Source organism: Eretmochelys imbricata, chromosome 1, assembly GCF_965152235.1.
Source record: "Eretmochelys imbricata isolate rEreImb1 chromosome 1, rEreImb1.hap1, whole genome shotgun sequence".
Classification (NCBI taxonomy): domain Eukaryota; kingdom Metazoa; phylum Chordata; order Testudines; family Cheloniidae; genus Eretmochelys; species Eretmochelys imbricata.
Genome location: NC_135572.1, coordinates 240,801,226 through 240,820,662, shown reverse-complemented (window position 1 = coordinate 240,820,662; position 19,437 = coordinate 240,801,226). Strand labels below are relative to the sequence as shown.

General features: G+C 41.5%; 1 protein-coding gene across 13 annotated transcripts in view; it reads left to right on the top strand.

Annotated features, from left to right (window-relative positions):
- Positions 1 to 19,437, top strand: part of C2CD5 (C2 calcium dependent domain containing 5) — a 132,206-nt gene that overhangs the window by 32,745 nt on the left and 80,024 nt on the right. For 7 of the 13 annotated variants that reach the window (XM_077826425.1, XM_077826401.1, XM_077826487.1 and 4 more), the window contains 2 exons: positions 7,461 to 7,493; positions 16,221 to 16,329. In XM_077826425.1, the coding sequence (XP_077682551.1) occupies positions 7,461 to 7,493; positions 16,221 to 16,329 (142 nt within the window). The remainder of the gene's footprint in view (positions 1 to 7,460; positions 7,494 to 16,220; positions 16,330 to 19,437) is intronic. The other 6 variants (XM_077826416.1, XM_077826393.1, XM_077826495.1 and 3 more) reach the window with 1 other exon arrangement.

Genomic DNA, 19,437 nt, shown 5'->3' with positions numbered 1-19,437 from the left:
GGAATACATGATCATATTTTATACTTCTATTTCTAATATAATCCTAGTGGAAATTTAACTTTTAATAAAGGTAAATATTTCCTTTTGACAGAATTATTTTGTAAATATTTTTCTTATTTTGTACCTGCCAAACTTAATAAACCTGTTAAACGTATTGTTTACTAGCCCCTTTTTATAGACAAATTATACTGATTGTAATATTCAATATATTACAGAAACAACATGAAAAAACTGAAACAAATAATTCTAATCTCCCTAATAATGAAATGCTGTAGTTATTGTTATAAGACACAGTGATAAAAGAGAATTGAGTGTTTGTTTAAATGCATAATTATTGATGCAGCTGTCATTTTATTGCTGTAATAGCTTTATACTTAATTGAATTTTGGCAAAAGACAAAGTTGATTTATTCAGAAATATTGGGCCAGATTTAAAGATGCTGAAGAGGAGGCTTACTGAATTTATAGATAAAAACGGAAGTGGTAGCATGACTTAACCCATACTGTATTATATGAATGGGTTTTATATTTTGGTTATCTTTTATAATCCCAAACTATAAAGCATTGCCATTAAAATCACTATTAAGGAGTATTGGATTAAAAATAACCTTCTACAGTGTTCGGCAGCACTGTGCATTCAATTAAATTTATGTTTCTTCTTCGAGTGTTTGCTCAGGTCCATGCCAATGTAGGTATGTGGTTTCCCCAAGCGCCGCCTCCGGAAAGTTGTTCCTCAGTGGTATCCATCGGGTTGGCTCTGGTGCCCCCTGGAGTCACATGCTCATAGCGCTTTTATAAAGGGTCCCGCCAACCAGAAGTCCCCTCATTTCCTTCTTACCGCCCGCGACGGTTGCTGGAATTGGCTTGTCCTTGCACTCTGGAAGTACTCCTTCAGTGGACTTTCTAACCTCATTGTAAATTGTTATCTTTATTCTTAGTAGTTAAATTTCAGTTTTTAGATAAATGATTAGGTTAATAGAACCCGACTCAGTGGAGTTAATCCCTTCCCAGCACCAGGGCATGCCTCGGTCTCTGAGGTTTAAGCCTTGTGCTTGTTGCCACAAGCCTATACTTGTGAATGACCCCCATTCCAGCTGCCTTAAGTGCCTGGGGAAAGCTCATGTATGGGAGTGCTGTAAGATCTGCAAAGACTTCAGGCCCCACACCAAAAAAGATAGAGACATCAGGCTCAGATTTATCCTCCTGAAAGCAACACTACGACCTCTTCTTGGAGCTGGGTCACTCAGACTCAGCACCAAGTACTTCAGCCTCAGTAAGAGCACCCCCTCTACTCTGCAGGAGACTCATCACTTGCACTGAAGAAAGACACTCCTTCTGCTTCGTGGGAGACATGGCACCATCCATCATCCCGAGTGCTGAAGAAAAGTGGTTTGTCAGGGGAACCTCAGCACTGCTCTCCATCACCGGTGCCAGGAAAGAAGCAGAAAAAGACTGATAGAGGTCGTTCCCCAACCCTGAGGTTGGTGGGGCAGAGACATACTAGTACGGTGTGACCCACATCAGGCCACTCTGCGGCTCCAGTAATCCTTGTGGTGCCATTGACTCCGACCCTGGAATGGGTACCATTGAGTCTTGCACTGATGGACTCTCCACCGCAAGAGAGCCACCAGAGTTCCACTGCCCTGGCAGTATTGTCAACGCCAGTGTCATTTGCGGCAGCGAGAGATTTACTCTCTCTATTGCTACTGCCATCCCCAGCCATATGGGAACGGTCAATGGTGGCACTAGCGGGGAGGACCTCTGCAGAACAGAGGTCTCAGGTGCTTTCAAAAGGGAATCTGGCCATGATGGTCCAGCACCAGTCACCTCCTTCCCGGCACTGGTTGGCACCATTCCACCTTGGTCTCTGGGAAGGGAATCTTCAGAGACAGACTCGGAGGCGGAGTCATATGTTTCTCTCAGGAGCTGGCTGTCACTACAGCCGGCATTGTCCGGCCATAGACCCGAGTCAAGGATTCCTACCCACAGCTTGCCACGGGGACAGTGGCAGATGCTCGGACAGTGTCCTTTCTGGAACCCCCTTGGCTTTCTCTCTGATGCAAGGGTCACATTCCAGAAGGTCATACACCGTGGCGTCAGTCAAGAGTGCCTGTACTTTTCCACTTTGAGCAAAATCCAGGTGCTGAATATCAAGACCCAGCACTGTGAGACACAACTGGTGCCGAGGGTGAAGAACAGTGTCCTCTATCTGTACAGACCTCGTCCTCCTTTCCAAATGAGGCTCTCGTGGGAGAAGACATAGTGCCCTCCCAGGTAGACTACAAGACTCATCAGGAGCTCCTCAAAAGAGTGGCTCAAAACCTGAGGATCCAAGTAGAGGAGATCAGGGAATCCTCCCATGCCCTGGTAGATATTCTAGTAGCAATAGGCCCTTCATGAGTGGCATTGCCCCTGAACGATGCTATTAGGGACCCATCAAGGCATTGTGGCGGACCACAGCATCCCCTCATCACCCTCAGCCGGCAGCAAAGAAAACTTAAAAGAAATACTTTGTCCCGGATAATGGGTATGAATTTCTTTATACACACCCACCACTGGGCTCTTTGGTTGTTTTAGCAGCCAGTGAGCGGAAATGACAGTCAGCAGGGGTCAACCCCCAAGGCCAAGGACACCAAAAAAATTAGATCTCTTCAGCAGAAAGGTCTATTCAACAGGTAGCCTCCAGTTCAGGACCACAAATAAGCAAGCGCTCCTGAGCAGGTATGATTTTAACTTCTGGGACTCAGTGCTGAAATTTAAGTAGTTACTGTCAGGTGAAAATTTGCAGCTGTTTTGGAGGAAGGCAAATCTATGGCAAAGGTGACCCTGCAGGCAGCTGTGGATGCAGCGGACTCTGCAGCCCGATCCATGGCCTCAGCAGTGGCAATGCATAGAAGCTCTTGGCTTCAATCCTTCGGCCCACCTTATGAGGCTCAACAGACATTGCAGGACCTTCCTTTTGAGGGTACATCACTTTTCTGAGCAGACAGATTCCAAGGTGCACAGCCTAAAGGCCTCAAGGTCCACCCTGACGTCCCGAAGGCTTTATACACTGGCACCCTCAAGGAAACATTATAAGCCTCAGCTGGCCAGTTGATTCTTCCCGCCACCTGCCTGGCAAGATCACAATAGGAGGAAAAGCAGGGGCTTTAGGAGTAGACCTCTGCCGCAATCCTGTCCTGCGCCTGCCTCCTGCAGACAGTCTGGGGGGGTCTAAGCAGACCTTTTGATGGGATGCACGGGGAAGACATATCAGGACAGAACTTGAATCCAACTTCCCCAGTTTTTGTGAACTGTTTATCCCATTTTTGTCGGGCATGGGCCTGTATTGCCTCAGATTCATAAATTCATAGATATTAAGGTCAGAAGAGACCATTATGATCATCTAGTCTGACCTCCTGCACAACGCAGGCCACAGAATCTCATCCACCCATTCCTGCAAAAAACCTCTCGCCTATGTCTGAGCTATTGAAGTCCTCAAATCGTGGTTTAAAGACTTCAAGGAGCAGAGAATCCTCCAACAAGTGACCCATGCTACAGAGGAAGGCGAAAAACCTGCAGGGCCTCTTCCAATCTGCCCTGGAGGAAAATTCCTTCCCAACCCCAAATATGGCCATCAGCTAAACCCTGAGCATATGGGCAGAGTGCTGGGTGCTACGCACGATAGCAGTGGAATACGCTCTTCAGTTCAGTTGTGTGCTCCCTCCCTCCCCCCGCCCCCTGTTCCTCTTCAGGGAACCTTCTCACAAGCAACTTCTAGCCCAAGGAGGTGCAGTTGCTCCTAAGGGTGGGAGCCGTGGAAGAGGTTCCACCAGAGTTAACGGAAGTAGAATCCCTGACCCCTTATTTCCTAATTCTAAATGTCAGGGGCAGTCTCGGACCAATTCTGGACCTGTGAAAACTCAACATATTCATGAAGAAGCTAAAGTTCTACAGGGTCTCTTTGGATCCAGGGGACTGGTACACTACCCTTGATTTGAAGGACACTTACTTTCATATCTCAGTCTTTCAGAGACACAGAAGTTTCTTCAAGTTCATTGAGAATCACGTGCACTACCAGTTGCGGTCCTCCCATTCGGCCTGTCAGGCGTACCTTGGGTGTTCACGAAGTGCATGGCAGTTGTTGCAACTTTCCTGAGGAGACCAGGTGTCCAGGTCTACCCTTTCCACGATGACTGGCTGGTCACAGGTTCATACCAAGATCCAAGTGGAGCCCAATGTAAAGTTAATACAGTCAACATTCCAGGACTTAGGTCTGCTAATAAATGTGCAGAAGTCTACTCTCTCCCAGTTCAAAGCATAGAGTTTATTGGGGCAGTTCTCGAGTCGGTCCAAGCCAGAACCTTCCTCCCGGAAGCACGATGGTAAGCAATAGGGATGCTTACAGAGAGTCTTAGAAATCTCCCCATCACCACAGCCAGAATCTGCTTGAAGCTCCTGGGCCACATGGCATCATGCACCTATGTGATGCAGCACGCAAGACTTTGGCTCAGATCTCTCCAGGCATGGCTGTCATCTGTATACTCACTGAGCTGACACCATTTAGATACAGTCATCGCAGTTCCTTCATTCGTGATTGCCTCCCTCCATTGGTGGGTAGACCTGCTGGCAGCATGTGCAGAAGTCCCATTTTCAAGACCCCAATCATCAGTGTCTCTCGTCACAAATAGTTCAGCATCGGGCTGGGGCGCTCACTTGGGATCCCTCAGAACTCCGGGCCTCTAGTCTCCGGAAGAGCTCGTGCTACACATCAATGTCAGGGAGCTCAGGGCAGTTTGCCTGGCCTGCCAGGCATTCCAGCCCCATGTGGCGGGCAAGTGTGTGTCAGTTCTCACAGACAACACAACAGCAATGTTTTATATCAACAGGCAAAGAGGAGCATACTCCTTTCACCTGTGCCAGGAAACACTTTTTCATAGCCCACTCAATCCCCATTGGGGCCTCTGATCTGCCAGAATCACAGAATGAGCTAGCAGATCACCTTAGTAGATACTTCTCCAACCACCACATATGATCCATTCACCCAGGTGTTGTGAAAGCTGCTTTCCAGAAGTGGGGAACTCCCCAGATAGAGCTGTTTGTGACTAAACACAACAGGAAATGTGTCCAGTTCTACTCCTTACTGAGTCACAGCTCCAGGTCTCTCAAAAGATGCTTCCTCCCCTTGGACGGGTCATCTCTTCTACACATTTCCTCCCATTCCTCTCATACACAAGGCCTTGATGAGGATTAGAAGGGGCAAAGCGGGAGTCATCCTGATAGCCCCTGCCTAGCCCCACCAGCATTGGTTTATCATGCTCCTAGACCTTTCAGTGGAAACACCAATCTGTTTACCTCTGTTTCCTGCCCTAGTCTTCCAGGACCATGGCTGCCTACTTCACCCGAATCTCGAGTCCCTCCGTCTCTTGGCCTAGAAGCTCCATGGCTGAACCCCGCAGAGCTAGCATGCTCGGGCTGGTTTGTGAGGTACTTCTAGGGAACAGAAAACCGTCCACTAAAGCTACTTACCTGGCAAAGTGGAAAGGTTCTCGATCTGGTATATGCAGAAGGGTGTCTCACCTATGCAATCAGCAGTATCATTTATTCTAGATTACTTACTCCACCTGAAACGAGGACTAACTGTGCCATCTACTAGGGTCCATTTGGCCGCAATCTTGGCTTTTTACCCATGGCCGAATGGCTGTTCTGTGTTCTCAAACTCCATCTGTAGTCTATTTTTTTTTAAGGGCCTGGAGAGATTATACCCCCAGGTACAGCAAATAGTCCCTCCCTGGGGTCTCAACCTGGAATTGTCAAGACTGACAGGATCCCCATATGAGCTGCTGGCAATGTGCTCTCTGCTCTACCTTTCCTAGAAGGTGACCTTCTTGGTAGCCATTACTTCTGCCAAAAGGGTCTCGGGGATTCGAGCCCTCATTTCAGAACCACCTTACACGGTATCCTTCAAGGACAAGGTCCAATTGCATCCACATCTGGCTTTTTTTCCAAAGGTGGTTTCACAATTCCATAGTAACCAGGATATCTTCCTACTGGTCTTCTATCCACGTGTGAACAGAAACCACGTGTGAACAGAGGCTCCACTCTCTGGACATCAGACGTGCATTAGCCTTATTCATAGAAAGGACTAAATCATGTTGGAAATCCACTGAACTATTCGTGGCCATTGCAGACAGGATGAAAGCCAGTCTCAGCCCAAAGAATTTCATCATAGGTCACTTCCTGTATCCGCACGTGCAGTGACCTGGCAAAGATACCTGCCCAGATGGCATATTCCACAAGAATCAAAGCGTCATCGGAAGCATTCATGGCACAAGTTCCCATCCATGACACTTGTAGAGCAGTAACGTGGTTGTCAGTTCACACTTTTGTGTCTCACTACGCCATCACCCAACAGGCTAGAGATGATGCTGGATTTGGCGGAGTAGTACTATAATCAGCATGCCAGTAAACTCTGAACCCTCATTTGCACAACTGCTTGGGAGTCACCTATATTGGAATGAACATGAGCAAGCACTCGGAGAAGAAAAAGGGATTACTAACCTTCCATAACTATTGCTCTTTGAGATGTGTTGCTCGTGTCCATTCCAAAACTCCTCCACCTACTCCTCTCTCAGAGTTAGCCAGAAAGAAGGAACTGAGAGACCTACAGCTCAGTGGGAGCCTTTATACCAGTGCTATGAATGCACAAGTCCAGGGTGCACCAGAGCTGACTTGATGGATATCACTGAGGGAAAAGCTTTCTGGTGGCAGTGCTCGGGGCAAGTACACACCTACATTGGAATGGACATGAGCAACACATCTTGAAGAACAACAGTTACGGAAGGTCAGTCACTGTTGTGTTGTTGTTGTTGTTGGTTTTTTTTAACTCTGAAAATTGTAGAAATGCATGGTAAAAAAACCCAGGTGTGTGTATTTAACTGTTAGATTTATTTATCTATATATAAATAAATCTATTTTATATTATCCCATGTATTATATTGCAATTTTCAAAACATATTTTATAATTTAACACTGGCTACATCTACACTAGAAGCGCTACAGTGGCGCAGCTGTGGTAAAGATGCTCTAAGCCAAAGGGAGAGAGCTTTCTCATCAGCTTAATTATTCCACTTCCCATCAGATATGGTATCTGTAACATTGTCTACACTGGCGCTTATGTCAGTATAATTTATGTTGCTCAGGGGTGTGGATTATTCACACCCCTGAGCAATGTAAGTTATATTAAAAAAAAGTAAGATCTAACTTAGACAAGGTCACGATTCAGAAGATCTCATGAGGAATAGAGAATGGAGACCACTATTCATTTAATAAGGGCTTTGATTTAGCTGAATTACATACTTGAAGTCAAATGTATATCCAGTCAAAAACAGAAATTGTTGTGAAATATACTTTTTTTAATGAATAGCTACTTATATGAGTAGTGGATGATTGTCTTTTTATATTTTGTTGTCCATTGCTAAGGAAGGATCTCCTCATAGGTTCTGTCGAAGGCGGGTATGTTTCAAAATATTGTGTGACCTTTTTTTTCGAGCTCTTTTTTTCTTGTATTGAGGACTTCTCTAATTTTGAACAATCATTTTAAAATCGTGTTTTCTTTTTTGCAAGGTTTTGCCAGATTTCTTTGTGATCTTGTTGATGTGGGGTTTTGATATTTTTTGTTTTAATTTCAAGAACATTTAGCAAACCAACATACTTCTGCTTAACTAATATTTGGCATGATTGTACATTTCACTTACAATTTTCATTTATATTTTAATACAAGTACATAGTTTTTGCTTGTAAGGCTTCAGTTTGAAAATAAACACTTAAAGTTTTTCCCTGTGTGCCCTTGTTTGTGCTAGCATCTGAGATACTCTTTGTCTGTAGATTTATCATTTCAATAAAAAAAGTCTGAAAAAACAGATTTTTAAAATATCAAGAAAATGCCAGGCACCTGTAGCATTTCAGTGTGAGAGTTTGTTTGATTATATATACTGTTTTAATAACACAGTTTTATAATACTTAAAGAAGAAGAATCACGTTATAAAAAGTAGGGCTGTCAAGTGATTTAAAAAATGAATCGCTATTAATCATGCTGTTAAACAATAATAGAATACCATTTATTTAAGCATTTTTAGATGTTTTCTACATTTTCAAATATATTGATTTCAATTACAACACAGAATACAAAATGTACAGTGCTCACTGTATATTTATTACAAATATTTGTACTGTAAAAAAAAAGAAATAGTATTTTTCAATTCCCCCATTACAAGTACTGTAGTACAATCTCTTTATCATGAAAGTTGAACTTACAAATGTAGAATTATGTACAAAAAAACCTGCATTCAAAAACAAAACAATGAGCCTACAAGTCCACTCAGTCCTACTCCTTGTTCAGCCAATCGCTCAGACAAAAAAGTTTGTTTACCTTTGCAGGAGATAATGCTGCCCGCTTCTTGTTTATAGTGTCATCTGAAAGTGAGAACAGGCATTCGCATGGCACTGTCGTGGCCAGCATCACAATATATTTACGTGCCAGATGCGCTAAAGATTCATATGTCCCTTCATGCTTCAACCACCATTCCAGAGGACATAGATTGATTTTCTTTTTTGGTGGTTCGGGTTCTGTAGTTTCCGCATCAGAAAGTTGCTCTTTTAAGACATCTGAAAGCATTCTCCACTTCTTATCCCTCTCAGATTTTGGACGGCACTTCAGATTCTTAAACCTTGGGTCAAGTGCTATATCTATCCTGAGGAATCTCACATTGGTACCTTCTTGCGTCTTGTCAAATCTACAGTGAAAATATTCTTAAAATGAACAACATGTGCTGGGTCATCATCTAAGACTGCCATAACATGAAATGTATGGCAGAATGTGGATAAAACAGAGCAGGAGGCATAAAATTCTCCCCCAAGGAGTTTAGTCACCAATTTAATTAATGCATTATCAGCATGGAAGCATGTACTCTGGAATGGTGGACTGAGTGGACTTGTAGGCGCTGAAGTTTCACACTGTTTTGTTTTTGAGTTCAATTATGTAACCAAAAAAAAAAATCTTCATTTGTAAGTTGCATTTTCACGATAAAGAGATTGCACTACAGTACTTGTATGAGGTGAATTGAAAAATGCTATTTATTTGATCATTTTTACAGTGCAAATATTTGTAATAAAAAATAAGTGAGCACTGTATACATAGAATACAATGTTGTAGTTGAAGTCAACATATTTTAAAATGTAGAAAAATATCCAAAATATTTAATAAATTTCAGTCAGTATTCTATTGTTTAACAGTGAGACTAAAACTGCGATTAATCATGATAAATTTTTTTGAGTTAATCGTGTGAGTTAACTGCGATTAATCGACAGTCCTAATAAAAAGGGGTTATATAAGATTATACCTTTAGGGATAGAGCAGAGCATGTGGAATACTAGTTGAGTATCGTAACTGTGATAGTATTCTACTGCCAAGAGCCTTGGGTTTGAGATGCCTTTAGCTACACATTTCCCATTTTTCTGCAGCATCAAAAAATTACCAGGGGCAGGTAGAGAGGGAAAGTTGTAGCTGAAAGGATTTCAGGAGCTTATAAATTGTCCTACATTTGTATAAGATTGTTGCTTAAGATGGCATTAATGTATTGCGTTTAGAAAAATGTGTCTCAGTAAATTTGCTACGTACATTGTTTCTTTATATGTTGGAAGTGCAGAAAAGTCTCTTGTGGAAAAGTAGAGTCTCTTCGTGCAATTTAGTTAATATGCTGTCTCAGTATTAGGGTATTTTAAAGAAGGTTCCTTTATCTGGACTAGGGTAATCATATTTCAAGTTCCCAAATAGAGGACAGTGCTGGGGGGCAGAGGGAGAAGGCGCTGCTGGAGGAAGGGTACAGTTGGGGGGTACTGGAGATGTATTGGGGGTTGTACTGGGAAGGGATTTTGTGGGGGTTCTGGAGGGGTGTTTGTACTGGGAAGGGGTATCCAGAGCGGGTATCTGTGGCCTCACACTCGAGGTGGGGGGCGGTGTTGTGCTCCCTATCTCGGTGGCATGGTGGCTGGCTCAGGCCTGGGACATGGTGCCGGCGTGTCAGTCAGTGCCTCCCTGTGGGCCTCTTCTCTTCCCCAGGATGGGGAGCTGGGGCCTAGTCCTGTAACCCCAGCCCTCCCTCCCATCCAGCCCTGAGTATGGCCCAGTCAAGAGGCTCTTTGCGGCTCCGCTTATCTGGCAGGGTGAACAGGAACTGGCAACTGCGGATAAAGGGAAGGGACCAGTTGGGGTGCAGAGACTGCTTTTTCTGAGCTGCAACATCTGGTCCGCAAAGAAAAATCCAGGACATTTTCTCTTACTTCAAAAATCTGCTCAGATGGAGATCAGCGGGCCAAAAAAGAGGTCATGTCTGGGAAAACCCGGATATATGGGAACCCTAATTTGTGTTTGTCAAGGTTCCTCCCCCACTCTGAACGCTAGGGTACAGATGTGGGAACCTGCATGAAAACCTCCTAAGCTTATCTTTACCAGCTTAGGTCAAAAACTTCCCCAAGGTAAAAAATATTCCACCCTTTGTCCTTGGATTGGCCGCTACCACCAAACAAATACTGGTTACTGGGGAAGAGCTGTTTGGAAATGTCTTTTCCCCCAAAATACTTCCCAAAACCTTGCACCCCACTTCCTGGACAAAGTTTGGTAAAAAGCCTCACCAATTTGCCTAGGTGACTACAGACCCAGAGCCTTGGATCTTAAGAACACTGAACAATCCTCCCAACACTTGCACCCCCCCTTTCCTGGGAAATGTTGGATAAAAAGCCTCACCAATTTGCATAGGTGACCACAGACCCAAACCCTTGGATCTGAGAACAATGAAAAAGCATTCAGTTTTCTTACAAGAAGACTTTTAATAGAAATAGAAGTAAAGAAATCCCCTCTGTAAAATCAGGATAGTGGATACCTTACAGGGTAATTAGATTCAAAACATAGAGAACCCCTCTAGGCAAAACCTTAAGTTACAAAAAGATACACAGACAGAAATAGTTATTCTATTCAGCACAATTCTTTTCTCAGCCATTTAAAGAAATCATAATCTAACACATACCTAGCTAGATTACTTACTAAAAGTTCTAAGTCTCCATTCCTGGTCTATCCCCGGCAAAGGCAGCATAAAGACAGACCCACAGACCCTTTGTTTCTCTCCTTCCTCCCAGCTTTTGAAAGTATCTTGTCTCCTCATTGGTCATTTTGGTCAGGTGCCAGCGAGGTTACCTTTAGCTTCTTAACCCTTTACAGGTGAGAGGAGTTTTCCTCTGGCCAGGAGGGATTTTAAAGGGGTTTACCCTTCCCTTTATATTTATGACAGTTGTTTTTTAGGGATCATATTGTTGGGTTTTTTACTCAAGTAACCTTAACTTCAAAACAACAAAGAATTTGATTTAGGGATAATCTTGATAGCAATTCTGCTGTGAAAATATACAGCTGTCTTGTATTATCCTCTCAATATAAACATATTAATTTTTATATTTTTTAGTGACAGGATGTATATTCACAGGAATTGCAACTGTAACACAGCTCTGTGTAGATATTTATGTACAAATATATATACTTTTTACATATTTTTGTACAAGTGTCTGTATCTATTTGTATATAAGACTTGACCCTCTTGCCATCCTTCTCAGTGGACAAACTCCAGATGACTTTAATGGTGCAGGATTAAGCCCACATTTTTAACAAAGGGAGCTAAATGCTGCTCTCAGTTACACTTGTGCAATCCTAATGATTATAGCTCAGACCAGTGCCATGGTTCTGCAACTTTTTCATTCTGTGGATCACTTCTCTGAACCCTCTATCACCACTGCTTCATTTTCAAATAAGATGGTCTCCATGGAGCACAGTTAGAGAACTGTCATCCTAGTGTATTTTCAGTATTTTCTGTTTGTGTACTGTGCCAAAGTTCCTCCTCTGCCTTGGTGGGTCCTGCGTTTTCTGGCAGATTTGTTCGTCTCAGAGGTTCACAGCAGCCCTCAGTTTGGCTGCATTTGCTAGAGGCTCAAACCTGCCGTTCACTTAGCTAACATCATCGCTGGCCAGCATGGGGAAAATGGAGAACAATCTCCACAATCTCTGTTGTCCCACCTACTGGGTTGGAGACAGGCCAGATCCCTTTCCAAATCAGATCTTCCCCTCTGGTGTGTGTCTCAGACCAGGTCAACTCCTCCTGTCTCAGATAGGAAGTTCCCCTCCTGTCTCCGATAGGGAGCGGGGGTGGGGGTGAACCTGGGCCCACTCTACACCGGGTTCCAGTCCAGGGCCCTGTGGATAGCAGCTGTCTACAACGTCTCCTGTATCAGCTGCGTGACAGCTACAACTCCCTGGGCTACTTCCCCATGGCCTCCCCAATACCTTCTTTATCCTCACCACAGGACCTTCCTCCTGAAGCCTGATAACACTTGTACTGCTCAGTCCTCCAGTAGCAAGCCTTCTTGCTCCTTGTGCACCGCCCACTAACTGATGGAGGTCCTTTTTGAACCAAGTGTCCTGATTAGTCTGCCTGCCATAATTGATTCTAGTAGGTTCTTCATTGGCTCCAGGTGTCTTAATTAGCTTGCCTGTCTTAATTGGTTCTAGCATGTTCCTGATGGCTCTAGATCAGCCCCTGCTCTGGTCACTCAGGGAACAGAAAACTATTCATCCAGTGGCCAGTATATTTGCCTTCAACCAGACTCTTGCACCTGACTGGTCTGGGTCTGTCACAGTACTTACACATACACACTTAAATGATTAGAAACACACACTCTTACATTTATAGACATTGTAGAAGTAGTATATGATACATAAATATGAATGAAGAGCTTATTGCAAGCTCATCAAATTGACCAGGAGTGGCAGTTTTAAAGTAACTGTCTAGATGCAGGTATTACTTTCAACCAGTGCCAGTATTCGTCCAGTATCTATGCTGTTCTGTGCAAAATACATGCCTGCTGGTTTCAGGCAGATTTACTGCTACCTGTGCTACCACAGCCAGTGGTAAGCTGGAGCTGGTTCCCACTGGTTCGCTAGAACCGGTTGTTAAATTTAGAAGCCCTTTTAGAACTGGTTGTTCTAGGGACAACCGGTTCTAAAAGGGCTTCTAAATTTAGCTGGCCAAAAGTGGCGCCTTAGGTGCCGACTCCATGGGTGCTCCAGCCCTGGAGCACTCAAGGGAATAATTTGGTGGATGCAGAGCCCTCACCGGCAGCTCCCCACCCCAGCCCCCAGCCCCAGCTCACCTCCGCTCCATTTCCTCCCCTGAACGCGCCGCCCCTCTCTGCTTCTCCGCCTCCCACCTCAGGCTTCCTGCGAATCAGCTGTTTGCGCGGAAAGCCGGGGCGGGCTGAGAAGTAGGTGGTGGCTTCGCACTCAGACCCAGGGAGGTGGAAGTGAGCTGGGGTGGGGGGTGCGAGGACAGCTGCCTGCGCTGCAACAGATAACCCCAGGGGAAGGAGGGGGGGCGCAGGGGAACCGCTGCTTGCCCCGGCTCACCTCCGCCACCCTCAGCCTGAGTGTGAAGAGGAAAGAACTACTGAAATATTATAAAACAGTGGTTACTATGAGATCCATATTTGACCGGGTTGTACAGTGAAAAATATACATTCAAAATTTTGCAGTATTATACAAACTAATACATACAGTTGGGGATGATACAGTATGTGGTATGGATAAAACAATCGGCAAGGGGCACTCCAAGTTGTTTACCTCACAAATGAGATGAAACTTCCTCAGTGTTCATCACTCTTAGCAAAATAACATCTAACATCACTCTTAGCAAAATAAGAGCACTTGAGAATACTGCGGGTTCCTGGATACAGTTACATAGGTTTGTTTAGGTGTCTAGAATTAATCTGACAGGATATAGTTCTCAGTTCAGCAGGATACCTAAGCACATACAGAATTTGCAGCACCTGAGTAGACCCTTCAGCACATGTTTAGGTATCTTGATGATCTGGGGTCATAAATAACATACATTGACTAAAAATATTCCTGTTTTTTTCTTTTTAAATTTACAAGTGACTAGTGGATTTACAGTTTGTTTTAATCATATGTTGTTATGGATTATCCCTGCAGAAGAAATGTCAGGAGACTGTAAATAAACTAAAAATTACTTTATCAAAAGGAAGTAAAAAAAGACAGAAGTAATTTATACATTTCCAGATGGATAAAAGCATAATAATTGAGGTCTGCTTGTTTTTCAGTGGTGGGTAAGAATAATCTCTTTTGGTGTTTATAGTATACTGTATTAATATAACCTAAACATAGTATGGCCTAAATTTAATTAAAAAACTGTTTAAAATGCATATAAAATAGAAATGTTTTAAAATGCCATGTCCATTCCTCAATAGAAAAGCTCTTCTGCCAGTTTAGTTGTCTAGCATCATTAGATTTTAAAACCAGTAAAGTTTAACTGAGCAAAACTCTGTCAATTATCAACATAAAGTTATGAAGAGATAATATTATATAGATTGATATGGAATTATATGGAAGAAAATAAATATCAATATACTTCTCAAAGGTTCACATTCCAATCCTTGTGTAAAGCCAGAGTGAAAGAGATTTGTGAGGGCACTAGAAAGATATTGATGGCCTGGAATCTTCCCCCTTGAAGTATCTGCACACACTGTGTTGTAGTAGTGGCTGCCTGGCTCCTCCCTCCACAAACTATTGTAATCCACTGGATCCTGGCAGGTTCCAAACCCACTGTCTGTACCCTGACCAGTCCTCTGATTTGTCTACAAGTAGCTGTATATAGCTGTAGAGTCACTCTTTGTAATCTCTCTGCTTTCTAATGCCTCCATACAACAGAAATGCAATATTTTTGGTCTTCAGCAATACCCTAGGGTGACTCCAGGGTTTGAATCTTAATCTTTAAAGGAACTGATTGGAAGCCCATTGAAATAAAAGGAAAGCCTTACACTCCCTGAAACCTATGGGTCTGTCATTATAAAATAAGGATTATAGAAGTTCTTGGGTATTGGGGTTTAAAGTTTACATTTAGCTTCTGTTGGACAAAAGGGTTTTTTTGTGTTTTTTTTTATGCCACTCATTGCCTCAGGAGATTTGATAGTCTCTGTTTAAGATGCACTTTGTCAGTTGACTAGAATCTGAGTGGAATGCTTAATTTAGGCAGTCGCTTTAAAATGTGTGAAAAGGGGAATCTCATATAAAATTATAATATTCTTTTTTTACACTTAATCCATACAAACTATATAAAATAACCATTGTTGCATGAATCATTTATTTTCTTGCCTTTTTGCGCCTAGAATTGGCAGATAGAAACCCACCTTCTTTCCCTCATAAGTATGCTATATTTCAGTATGTATGTATGTCTATAATTTATAAAATTAAATCTGTCCATCTTGGGCCCAATCTCATTTGAATGTGAGGAATTTATTTTACTGCACATACATTGTGAAAAGCTATGTCGAGCCCTCAGCCTTGTTTCTCACAGAGGCTGTCTTGACTAGGTGGTCTGGACATAGAGGAGTATTGCTTTCTCATTTTTGCTACAGATAATAAAAAAAAAAATGTGTCTAAGGAAAAGAATTTAGAATGATTGGTGATAGTGACCATTTCTTAATCTAATAAAGAATGGTCTAATAACTGTACTTCAAAATCTTTAACACTTTTATTCTAAAGATGTGAATAATTTTTGTTTTATCTAGAGCCATTGGTGCTGTCAGACCAATCTTTGCTGGCATTTATATTAGATGCACTTTATCTGATAATGTGCTCTTCGTGCTTGCAGGAGCAAAAATCAGTTCCACTCAAAATTTGGATACCAAACTACCCTCAGTTGTAGCAGCCAGCATTAAAAAGTGCAGAGGCATAAGTAAGTTAAATATTAAGCCTCATCACTTCAGAAAATAAATAACATTTTTATTTCATTCTTTTACTGTACCTTTAAAGAAAAAAAGCTAATATAGGCTTTGTAAAGTCAACATTTTAGTAAGATTTGGGTTGTTAATTAATATCCATGTCCAAATGCAAATCTATGGGGGAGAAGTAATTTTACTGCTTAGAATACTTTTGCTGATACCACATTGTGTTGGATACTTGAATGTCATACAAGTGATACAGTGCATAATAAGCTTAAAATAAGTGTTTTGCCTAGTGTTAATGCTTTGCCTATATTTCAAGGAGCATAATAAATTACTGCATGTTGATTGGCAGACTGCAGTGTTTTACAGAGGGTCACCTGCTGTTTATATTTTTAATCCTAACAGGAATTTCCCTTTTTTACCTTGACGGCCTTTCCGCCTGGCTTCCTTGTCCATGTTGGTGGTGTTGTCAGTGCACGCTCTGTGAAGCTTTTGGACCGCATCCACAATCCTGGTATGTTAACTAAAGAAATCTTTTTTCAGTCATGTCTCATTGTGACCTTGCATTTCTGTGGGTGTTTTTGTTTTGTATTGTTTTTTTTTATTAAAAAAATATACTAAAACAACATTGTAGTTTTCCAGATAAGAATGAGAATTTGAAAAATATTAATCGTGCAGGAAAAAGATTTTTAGTGAGAAACTCTTCAGCAATTATTTCTTAATGTTTTTGGTGTAATGAAGCAGTAAGGGACTATGAACCTAATAATGTAGAACCAGAATTAATGCCTTTGGATTATGAAGCTGTGGGTTAATTTTTGGCCAAGGTTTAGTGTTAACTTTGATGCAATTCTGAAATGAAACTTTTTATTTGGAAGCCATGAAAGCAGATGAAATCCTTCATGTTAACTTTATACTTTATTTAATTTCCAGCAGTTTTTCAAATCTTTAAGGATTGGCCACGCAGTTTAGCTCATCCTGTGTTTTTGACTCTTAAGTGATATAAATAGAAACAACTTTTTATTTTGCAAGAAGTAAAATCCTTAAAGTAATTTTCTGTAGATAATTTTTCCTTGGAAACTCCAACGCCTAATGCATTCTGCAAGCTCTAATTCTTTCATCAGAGTTAAGTAGCTCTTGACTGTTAGTATTTCATCTTGGTATTATTCACTGAATCAAATGGAAAAATGCCTAAAAATAAAAGATTTGAGTTGGTCAGTGCCCCTGAAACAGAGGCAGATTAAAGAAAAATAACATCTACTGTGGTTTTGCATTCACTAGCCAGGAGTAATTAGCTTTTAAAATTTTTGCAAATGCATCTTTTTCAAGCATCAGTCTTTTTTTTCCTTTTTTTATTCAATCTTTTCCCTGTCATTGACTTCCCACACTATCTATGATTTCTGCAAATGGGTCTAGATAACTTCAAGTTATTGGTTTAAGACTCAATAAAATGTAACAGAATGTGAAACAAAATCCTTGAGTGACCTAAATGAAAGAAAACTATTTTTTGAGGGTTTTTTGAAGTGACTAAATACACACATTTTCTTTTCCCTTCCTGTAATCTTCTAAGGTTTTGTTTTATTCCTATGTATGCAATAGTTAGAAGATGAAAAGAAATATCTTAATGCATTATAGGATAAATATACTCTATTTATGTATGGCCTCAACTCCCCTGACTTGCAGTTAGCTTGGGGCTTTACATACTTACCTTAAACGGGATACTAATAAATCCTTGATTATTTTACAGTGTAATAAAGTATCAGTGTTCTCTTTTTATAAAAACTTGTGTGTGTTACTTATAAGCCTGCATCAGAGCAAAAAGCATTCTTAGAAGGAATGGGAGAGATATCAACTATATTCTGATATTTTCTGAAATAACGTCTTGCACTATGCACATTTCTTTTTTACTGACTAACATTTGACAACAGACTGCCTGAAAGCAGGAGCAAAACTGATGGTAGATGCATATGCTGATTAAATAGTTTCTGTTTGCACACGAAAATGTCTCTAACAGCATCTGTTGAAGAACTTTGATTGCTTCTGACAAGTGAATGTAGGATTTACGATCCGTCAAATTCAGTATTATGCCAGAGAGAGAGAGAGAGAGAGAAACAATTTGGAAACCCCAATAACTGGTATGGGAACTATCTTAACCAGCTTTTGAGTCAAATAATAATTTGACTCAGTTCCTCACAAAGGAAACACATAAGCTGCCAAGTAAATAAACAGGAAAATATAGAAAAGGAAAGAACATTTAAAACGGTTGTTTGGGGAAAAAAAATCTGGTAATTGCTATATACTGTACACTTGATCATGCCGAGTGCTATAGCATGCTCCTTACTTTCTTCCCTTTCTATTTCAACCTCTTATTAACTCTGCTGTCTGTGTCTTTCCAGTTCCTGTGGAGTGGTGTTGTCAATTGTGTTCTTGTTGGTAGTGGTTTTTTTCACTATTCTGCTCCTATAACTGATCTACTAATTTGCTGTTTTGAACTCAGCCTTTGTCGGAATTATGGGTAACACAAGATCATACAAACTGCTAGACTGGAATAGTTTCAATTCAGGTATTTTATTAGTCATTCAGTACTACATATGCTGACAGAAATTATGGCAGCTCAGTGAAGTTCTTAGAAATGTTTTGGATCATTAATTAGGTTAATATTTCAAATTTAAATCTGTTTAGCCACCAAATAAATCAATGTCTAATTGTCATAATATTCTTTTAAAAAGGTTTTCCATACATTATCAAAATGCAAAACAATATTTTATTATAAAATAGTACTGCTAGAATTATTTAATATCAACCTGAAAAGTTGTTGTTCTGTTGATTTTAGTGGCTTTCAATTTAATGTCACAGTTGAAATCAAATCATAAACAACGTTTTTTTGGGGAAGGGGATGGATTCTTGTCTACACAACTACTTCTAGCCTTTTCCAGTACTTCTTCCAAAGACTTCAGATATTGGATGAATATGTTTGCACAAAAGAGATCTAAAAGAAGAGACTTTGAGGACAAACTTACTACTTAGAAAGTAAAGGGTAGGGGAGCAGTCCAGTGTGTGTTGGCTCATAAGTCTTGTTTTGTAAACACGTCAAGCTGACATTCCTGATGGTAATTGTTTGGTTTTGATTTATTAAAAATTCAAAGGCAAAAGTCTTATTCTTTTGTAACCGTGGGCCCAGATTCTGCCAGGTCCATATGGGGGTGCATATTGGGAGGAAGAGAGGCCTTCATAAGGGCCAGGTAGAATACCAGTCCCTGTGCTGGGGGAAGTGTAGGGACTACTCCTTTCCTATTCTTCTAGAGGTACAAGATGCCCTGGAGAAGGCAAAGCCATGGCTTTTCCATCTCACACACTGGCCAGCAGAGCTTGCCAGCTGCTGTGGTTTTTAGAATGGGCCACATAAAAAGATGTGGTGAGCAAGGAGCCTCTGAGCATCTGGGAGCTTGAGGGAAACATTTTATCTCCTGTTGCTATGCTTAGGGCAGTGCAGCTGCAGGCCATTCCTTATTATGGGCTATGCATAAATAGTACAGTCTTGCCTGTAGATGTCAGTGGACCTGTAATATTTCCAAATTAATGAATCCACTTTGAGAAGCTCCATAGAAGAAGAGGAAGAACTTGG